This window comes from Raphanus sativus, chromosome 2 (assembly GCF_000801105.2).
Source record: "Raphanus sativus cultivar WK10039 chromosome 2, ASM80110v3, whole genome shotgun sequence".
Taxonomy (NCBI): Eukaryota; Viridiplantae; Streptophyta; class Magnoliopsida; order Brassicales; family Brassicaceae; genus Raphanus; species Raphanus sativus.
Genome location: NC_079512.1, coordinates 21,983,907 through 21,993,689, shown reverse-complemented (window position 1 = coordinate 21,993,689; position 9,783 = coordinate 21,983,907). Strand labels below are relative to the sequence as shown.

The following is a 9,783-nucleotide window of genomic DNA, read 5'->3' as shown; positions in this document are numbered from 1 at the left end:
CATATATATATGTGTGTGTTTATTTAAGCTTACTCTTATGACATAAAAACATATCCTTTTTTTTTGAACACGTATATATGCACATAAACAAGAAACATTTGCGTTACATATATTAGGCACATAAACTAAAGTTTAAACTTTTATGTCTATATACTATCTAATATATGTATATATGCATATATACTATCGATTATAGTGCCTTCAAGCTAGGGATTTATCAAATGCATCGATTCTAGGGTTCTGAAAAAGGACAACAAGAAACATTTGCGTTACTTATATTAAACTCTGAATTTCCTAGTGTCTTCAATCTTTTACTATATATTATACACAATATCTTTTATTATATTGTAGGGATATTAAGTTATACAGAATATTAGTTGCTCCTTTTTGGAATTTTGATGGTTTCCTCTTGTTATTTTGTTGCCTAGTTGTGGTTCCTTATCTCACTTGATTATTTAACTGATTAATCACAATCTTTTGATGAAATTCATACTAACTTTTAATAAATGATTTTTTTAATAAATGAGCGTTATCTCCAAACAACATCTTTGTAATAAATCAAGGTCAATTAGCGTTAGTTGTCTGGTTTGTTCCGATCAATTATTGTATTTATGCTTCTCTATTTCATTTAAAAAAAGTATTTGAGACCAATCAATTTAATTCCCACTGTTAGAACTCATCGTCAACATTAGTAAAACCTGATATTTATAAGAAAAAAATATAAGCAGATATAAAAGAATCGTATAAATATTAACCAGTATCAGTTTGTTAATTATATGGGCAATCAATGAATCCTATAAATACTTATACCACTTTAGTTATTATTATATTTTTTTATCAAAATCACTTTAGTTATTAGTAATAGAAACTTGCTCACTTTAAGACGTAGCTCTTGCAAGGTTAGAAAAGCCATTAGTTAATTTTAACTATCTATGCAGATCTGGTTGATGCAAAGTAATTGATTCATGCAAAGTACTTTGACACATGCATCAATGTTATTAAACATATAGTTAATTAATTTTCAAAAATGACTGTTTGTTCAAAATTACTATTAGCAAATAACAAAATGGTAGCTAGCAAAGTCGGGATAAGAAACTTAATGTATGCTTTACTTGATAATACTTTACAAAAATGTTTGATTTAGTATTTTTGAATATGGATTAATAATAATTAATACATGAAACATTTAAATGATGAAATGTCAAACATAAAAATCATTCAACAGAAAAAAATGTTTGAAGAAAAAAAACAATCATGTCTTCCTAAAACGGGCCTCGAAATGTTTAAATGGTTGATTATATCGCTAAAATTGAATCTTCGTACTGCTATAATTTACGTCACTTTTTAAACCCTTGCGTCTTAGGTATTTTTCAGATTTATAATTTATACATTCATCATATTCAGTTGAATTCGAAGCTGCAAATACACCCACTGCACATACGTTATATTTATCCATATAATATTTGTTCTTTTTTTGACTGAAGGCATTCTATCCATATAATATTTGTTTGTGTATGTGTAATAAAAGAAACTGTAAGTCAAAGAACAAGAGCTTCTAGAATGAATTGAGAGATAAAAGCTTACCTTGAAATGAAGTCAAAACTTATTTGGCAACGAGTCATAACCGTATCTACATGACTATATGGTCTTCTCGATACCGACGTTTTTCCTTACGGCACACGGATTTTCATACTAATCATATTACATTATCGGTTAATTTCTTAAAAACTTCTTCCACATGCAGAATTTCTACAATGTCACTAAACAAGAAACGTTTTATTGAAAAGGAAAACTACGTACGGGGTGACTAAGTTTCTTTAATTGTTATCACTAAACTGGACAACTGGTGCAATGATGGAATGGCATGGTTGGTAAAAACTATGGAAACACATTGTACTATTCTGCCGTTCTATGATTTATAATAATATTCAATGTTCATCATTTTCTCACAGAAAGTATTATAAACATTAGTAAAAAAAAAAGTATTATAAACATTCTTGTTTGAATGCAAGATGATACAATCGGTACTTTTTCAAGAAAAATAAACATTTCTTGTTTGAAGTTTCTTACTGAGGAAAATCTCCTATTTTATCTCATCCACTAGTTCACGTTCATTTTTTAATAAGAAATCAACTTGCAACAAATTTTAAGCAAAAAAAAAAAGTTTCTTACTGAGGCTACATTATGCAAGTTCCGAAATTTCTCTTGTTTCTTTACTCAGTTCTGTCATAAGAAAGTCAAGAATTTGGATACTTTTCTCATATAAGTTGACTTATTCAAACCACTATCTATGAACTTCAGCAAATTATACAAATTTAAGAATTACTTCCTCCGTTTCGAATTACTTATCGTTTTAGAATTCTACACACATATTAATAAAATATCTAATTTTGATATTTACTAGATAAAAATATCATTACTAATACATCTAACCACATTTCAACCAATAGAAAACTAGTTTAGAATAAAAAATCAATAAATTTTGTATTGAAATCATAAAACGACACTTATTTTGAAACGAAAATTTTGCTCTACAACTACAAATAATTTGAAACGGAAGGAGTACATCAGAAATTAAGTGTAACATTTGATTGGCTACAGAGGGGAGCATTTTCAACCCAAGTCACGACAAATCAAGACGATGGTTTGTTTCCTGCCTTTAATTTTTAAGATATACAAAGGGATATGCAATTGGACAAAATGTCACGCAAGTTTTTCTTTGCATTCATGATTTAAAAACTGAGACAACTTTTCACCTTTCACATAAACAAATAAATGTTAGAAATCCAAAAGCAGGAAACACAAAAAACCCTAGTCAGAAAAATATAATTTGCTAAGGGTTGAATTTGAAATATGAAAATTAATACACGGAGACGACTTTATATGTATATATTTAATATTCACTTTTAGTTATAATAATCACTAATTAATACCTTCCTTTTCTCGTCTTTATAAACCATCTCTTCTAAGCATTAGATCATTTCATCTCCAACAAGCATAATAACACTTTGGAAGAAGAACAAGAACAAAGAAGAAGAAAAGACAAAAGGATTTGTAAGAAAATGGGAAGAGCTCCATGCTGCGACAAGGCAAACGTGAAGAAAGGGCCTTGGTCGCCTGAAGAAGATGTGAAGCTCAAGGACTATATCGACAAATATGGCACTGGAGGCAACTGGATCGCACTGCCTCAAAAAATTGGTAATAATTACATTAGTTTATACTTATAATTATAAGTAGCTGCATCTTGTTTAGTTTTATCTACCAAAACTTAAATTCTGAGCTTCGTTTTGAATATTTATCATATAATATATCACTTTTTGGATCAATAAAATATGGATTTAATCAACAGCCCCTTGTCCCGATTTTACTTGATTCATATTTATGATTTCGATTAATTGTCCTGATTTTGAAGTTTTGTCTAAATTATAGGGTTGAAGAGATGTGGTAAGAGTTGCAGACTGAGATGGCTTAATTACTTAAGACCAAACATCAAACATGGTGGCTTTTCCGAGGAAGAAGATAGTATCATCTTAAATCTTTACATCAGCATTGGAAGCAGGTCAGTGATTTATCTATATCGCATGATATCTGTTGATTAGTTATTTAAATAAATCAACACCTCTTAACTATATAATATATTCTTGGTTCAGAATTGGAGGTAATTCTGTAAAACTTTAACTTGGGCTTCTTGTCTTTTTACCTTTTGTCTATGAATCTTATGCTGAAACACATGCAAGCCCATGTATCAAGCTATGATACATCCCATAAAATTTAGGGTTTATATTGTCTCTTTCTCCTTGGTTTGGTGTTTTTGTACTTTTGGGGCACCTCATGTTTATTTACGTCTATGAAAACATGAAGTTAATTAGTGATCTATATAACGAAATAATTGTTATACATCTTCTAATAATTGTAACCTTAATCTGATATATGCAGGTGGTCTATAATTGCAGCTCAGCTTCCTGGAAGGACAGACAATGATATCAAGAATTACTGGAACACCAAACTGAAGAAAAAACTGCTTGGAAGACAGAAACAAATGAATCGTCAAGACTCCATCACCCATCAGAATGAAAACAATATCAGCAACAACAACAACAAGAGTCCTCAAAATCTGAGTAACTCTGCTCTAGAGAGGCTTCAACTTCACATGCAGCTTCAAAACGTACAAAGCCCCTTCTCCAGTTTCTACAACAACCCTATCTTGTGGCCCAAGCTTCATCCATTGTTGCAGACTATTCCTGATCAAAACTCTAAGCTAGCATCCCAGGAAACCCTCCACCCTCTAGGAGTTAACTTTGTTCATCAGAAGAGTCATATCAATCTAGCTGAGCTCAGCAATGGAGTATCTCTTATCTATTCAGAGAACGTAGAGCAAGCCATAAACCCTGCTCACGGATTTCAACCTAATTTGGTTTTTTCGCAGGACCTTCAGTTAGATAATCATAACATGGACCTTATGAGCAGATGTGATTCTAAAGAATTGTTTCAAGTGGGCAACGAGTTTGGGCTAACGAACGATTCGAACTGGTGGTCGGAAGAAGTGGAGCTAGAGAGGAAAACAATGTCGTCGAGTTCTTGGGCATCATCATCTGTTCTTGATCAGACGACTGAAGGAATGGGTATACTTCAAGAGTACGCTCAGATGAGCTACCACAGTGTGTAATCATTTTTATTTGTCATGCATATGTACATGCATGTGTAACTACTATAGCTGGATTATTGATGAGTTGTGTATTATTACAGTCATAAGCTTATTATAGCATGTTGAGGGCGAAAGGGGTTTTTTTCATTTTCTTTTTAACTGTAACGATTTGTTGATAATAATAATGTAAGTCATTAATTTTACTAGCTTTCTTATATTCAGAAGAACTACGTGGATTTAGAAGTACATTCTGACCCATTTTACGATAAAATGTTAACATCTTACATAACTTTTATTGATCAGTGATTGATAATTTTTTTTGTAATACTAGATTCTACTTGTAGCTAACGGTGTCATTTTTCAACTTAAGATTTTGTGTTTTTCTTTCTCAAGATTTTTATGTTTCGGTCTACTTTTGGGCTTTTCGGACAGAAAATAATGAATATGTTAATACTGATTAAACTAGGAAATAATGGGCCTTTCCAGTTTCAGTTATAAAGGGCCATATAAAGATGACACTAGTTGCTGAGAGTGACATGGGCCAACCGTATGACAAGGAAGCAAAGTAAACTAAAAAATTATTTTACTCAACTAGAAGTAAAATACTAATATACATTTGACCACAACTAAGTTTTGTATATAAAAAAGCCATAAGCATAGATAAAAGTCTTTTTAGGGAACATTCTTAGGCCGGCTACATTGTTGTATCTAATTATGTCGCATCTATTATCCGTTAGTTAACTAATATCTTAAGATCAATTTAAAACTAGTATACTTGATCAATTCTATCCAAAATTAAAAAAATCATGGACCATCACCTTTTCCTTATGCCACTTGATTTTAAGAAATCAGGAAAATATCAGTCCATGCGATTGATCGACATATTTTCATTGCATACATAAGATTACAATTTAATTCCATCCCAACATTTTATCACATATGAGATAGCGATGAGAATTATTTTAGTTATATTTTGCAAAGAACAAAACATAATCTATATTTAAAATGACAGATTTCTTCAAAAAAGGTTTTAAATGAACTTTAAAAATTCTTCAGAGTCCACATTAGTTAATCAAGAAGTTCATATACACATAACAAAAAGAAGTAGTATTAAAGATCCAATTGACAATTAAGTAATTAACCACAGAATCCATCTTACCAAAACGTAACATAAAAGAGTGGTAACCATAATCGAACATGGAAACCACAAATGGAGTTGACATCCCCCTCTAAAGGTCCGATTTTTTTTTTTGTCAAGGATCCAAATTTTTATTTAATCCATGAAATCATAACTTATAAATAATCACTCGCCAAGTAATTTCTCTTCCCCACCCAACACCCCGTCTTTCATAGTCATACCACAAAAGATGGCTACCGGTTCATCGACGACCCAAGCCATTGTCTTCACAATTTCCCTTCTCATGGTCGCTTTCCAAGCAGTCCATGCAGACTATTACCGTCCAAGACCACCGGTTACCCCGACCCCTTACATCCCTAAGCCATGGGTCCCACTTCCAACCCCGAGCCCCAAGCCTGTTTATCGGCCTCCCTACACCCCGCGCCTACCAGCTGGCTCCATCGCTAGACAGTTCCTTGACCCACATAACGCTATTCGGTCTAGACTAGGTATTTATTAGTAATAGCAATGTTATAGAATTCTGTTTAGCCTAGATGGCATATCGGTCATAAGCGAAATGATATTTCTAAAACGATTTTCTAGGAAATCGGTATAGGCTTGAACATTACTTAATGCATTGTTACAACTTACAATTCACCATATTAGGTAACTGAGAGATTGGGATCTAGTCCTTTTAATGCGATTATGGTTGTTTCGTATAAGCCGTAAGGGGCAAGAAACCATATCTTTCACAGGTCTGATGATTACTCTTGGCTCTGTAGTCTTTGCCGTAGACTCCTCCGTTTAACAAAAAAAAAAGTTATTACGGACTGCTGCATTTTGGTGTAATTTGGCTATGTTACGTAGGTGTCCATTGTTTTTGTTTGCTTTTAATTTTACTTTTATATTTATTTAGTATATATAACTTAAACCATTACATAAATTTTATTTTGTATAATGGTATTCTTTCACACAAAATGGTATTCCTATTGCTTTTTGTAAACTGAATCTCATTTCCAATCAGGTTTGCCTCCATTGGTTTGGGACGGCAAGCTAGCGAGCTACGCGACATGGTGGGCGAACCAGAGGCGTTACGACTGCTCAATGACCCATTCGACCGGCCCATACGGAGAGAACCTGTTCTGGGGAAGTGGATCGAGCTGGGCACCAGGATTTGTGGTGCATTCATGGGTCGTTGAAGGCAGCTCCTACAACTACAACACCAACTCGTGTGACGGAAGTGGGATGTGTGGTCACTACACTCAGATCGTGTGGCGTGACACCAAAAGGCTCGGATGCGCAAGTGTGGTATGTGAGAATGGTGCAGGAGTTTTCATCACTTGTAACTACGACCCTCCGGGTAACTACGTTGGTGAGAGGCCTTACTAAGAGGAAAAAACACTTTAAAACGTTTTTTTGTTTGGTTCTTGATTTTATTTAATTTCGCTTTATTTTCTGTTTCATTATCTTCGTAAAATTAAAATTTGCGAGACATCTAATTTGCATGATACATCGTTCTGTTGTTTATGTGTGTAATGTTATTTGACGTCATGTCCTCAAAGTTCTGTTGATTGGCCGTATTATGGTAACATCGTAAAAGATGATGCGAGTATTTTTAGCATATGAAAATATAATTGTACTTGACAACGTATCCAACTCTATCCGTGGGCTATCCGTGGGCGTGGGCTGCACCTCCCATCCGGCATCCGGGAGTTATGTCTTTAATAGATCCGGGTTTATAACCCTTTACTTTGTAAAAAAAAAAAACGTATCCAACTGAAGAAACTGACAAGACAATCACGTATGGTAACAGTTTAACTGATATATACAAGTAAGTTAGCATCAATTTTTAAAAAAAATTAAATAAAGATGTAGTATTAGATTTGTTTCACATATTAGCTAGAATGAAAACTCGATGTCTTGCAACACATAATAAATTTGAGAATTTATGGTCAATAATCGTTCCTTTTTTTATATATATATAACAGGAGGATTACATTAATATTAAACCAACGATTACACAAAATTAATCTAAAGCCGGTGAACTTGTAGACTCCCAGAATAAAAAAAGAACAGCGGAAGAAGATTCGTTTCATAGAATTACAACATACTTGTATCTGGAAACCATAAACAAAGACTAGAAGCTAAGGTTTTACACAAAATAAATCATACCGAACAACACAACATCAAATGATTGTTCCTCATTTTGTTAAATTCCGGACTATATGATACACAATCTTGTTCTGAACATTTAGAGAGATTTTTAAAAGAGCATTAGCAGAGGACAAAGAAAAGAGAGAGATACATATCACATCTTTTCATTTATTCCACCACAAGGATACAGAATATGTTATTTTAGAAATTGTGCTAAAAATAGAATAGAATTGTTGAGTCGCTTCCGGATAAAGGAGTGTTCTATTGCTTCAACTCACCCATGATATCACAACATTTTTTTTTGGTGTTAATGTTAAGATTTATACCAGGGTTTTTCAGTTTTTAGTTGTGGAAAACCACTTATTACAAAAAGAAAAACTACAAGAAGAACAAAGAACAAAATACAAAGGTTGAACTAAAGCCAGTGCGGGTCTAATGTTTCATACTGCCCTAAACTAAATTTAATAATATGCCTTAGCATATTATTGAAATATAGATATTCTTACATTAGTTCCTGCAAAACCATTCTTTAAACTCATATGACCAAGAATTTCGACCATAACCGTCTCAACTAATAACATAGCCAACTAGTTGAACCTTTCTTCTTATATAGTAAGCCGTGAATAATTTTTTATCAGTTGTAACTTCGAAAAAAAAAATCAGGTGTGACAACCAATGCCTAAATGATAATTAAAAGATAACTTTTAATAAGGGTTTTAAATGTTATGGAAGGGAACATATAGGATTAGTTGCAAGACGTAAAAGTATGAATTAGATCAAGAGGAAATCTGTTTTTACGGTTTAATTTTTAATTATTGTTTTAGATTTGAACTCTAATTTAAAATAAAAATTCACTATTAATTGTTAATAACATGTTAACTTTAAAATTGTATAAATATTCTTGAAATGTACAATAAAAATTATTCAAACTAATAATGTCAAATAAGTAAAATTATCTAAAATATTATGCATGTTTATAAATACTACCAAATATTTTTCAAAAATATAACTTCTTATTTTAGATGTCCTAATCGATGGGTGGCTTCCCCTCTAGGCCGGCACTTCTAAGGCGGCCGAAAGGTGAGGGAAAAGAAGATCTGCAGGAGAGACGGAGACTGTGGTCTTGATGGAGTAATGGAAAGTAGACGATCCCGGATGAGTCTATCACAACATTGCTTCTATTGTTTCTTCTTACCAGATGGGTTTCTCGGTTTATATATTATAGAATTGATACTGTTGGAATTTTACTACGAAGTCTAGAAATTTTTTTTTGCCTCATAACAAAACTAAATGCTGAAAAGGTCCTTGAAAATGCTCAATTTAGCAACTTGAAGTATATGTTGACAAAATCTTTGGAACATAGATAACAATAGTTGAAATGATAAAATGGTCGGCAAAAAGTAGTAAGTCTTTTCTTTTGTCGATTTGTGGCCGAAAGTCGAGTCTCGTGAAAGGTCTCATTATGACAAATGATAATGTTGATTATATAATAACATTAATACTTTACTCATAGTAGTTCCTCTTTTACAGAAGCCATACATCAGGTCATTTTCAATCCAACTTTATTTTTAATTATAAATAGAATAAAATAGAGTATGAAGTTGGGTTGCAGTATTTTTATTTCATTTTCAAAGAAAAAAAAATTTACATTAGAGATATTTTTAGTCATTATTGATGTGTTAGAAAAAAAAGGAGCAACTTTCATGTGATTGTATGAAACCTAATTACAGTAGTGGAGCTTGAATATCAGAAAATAGATTGTTAAAAGAAACGAAGTAAATATCATTTATTTATTGGTTATCTCTCACCTAAAAGCATACAACTTGGTGATGTTTTCATTTTCGTCACGCCACTATACGTTTTAACG

General features: G+C 32.4%; 2 protein-coding genes across 2 annotated transcripts; both read left to right on the top strand.

Annotated features, from left to right (window-relative positions):
- Window positions 1–3,001: 3,001 nt before the first annotated feature.
- On the top strand, window positions 3,002–4,854 carry LOC108840683 (transcription factor MYB36-like). The gene is made up of 3 exons (XM_018613507.2): window positions 3,002–3,198; window positions 3,430–3,559; window positions 3,937–4,854. The coding sequence occupies exons 1-3, from the start codon at window positions 3,063–3,065 to the stop codon at window positions 4,664–4,666; spliced, it is 996 nt and encodes a 331-aa protein (XP_018469009.1). The 5' UTR covers window positions 3,002–3,062; the 3' UTR covers window positions 4,667–4,854.
- A 1,031-nt stretch (window positions 4,855–5,885) lies between these two features.
- LOC108841070 (pathogenesis-related protein PR-1) lies at window positions 5,886–7,356 on the top strand. The gene is made up of 2 exons (XM_018613853.2): window positions 5,886–6,271; window positions 6,787–7,356. Exons 1-2 carry the CDS (start codon window positions 6,013–6,015, stop codon window positions 7,149–7,151), a joined length of 624 nt encoding a protein of 207 aa, XP_018469355.1. The 5' UTR covers window positions 5,886–6,012; the 3' UTR covers window positions 7,152–7,356.
- Window positions 7,357–9,783: the final 2,427 nt, after the last annotated feature.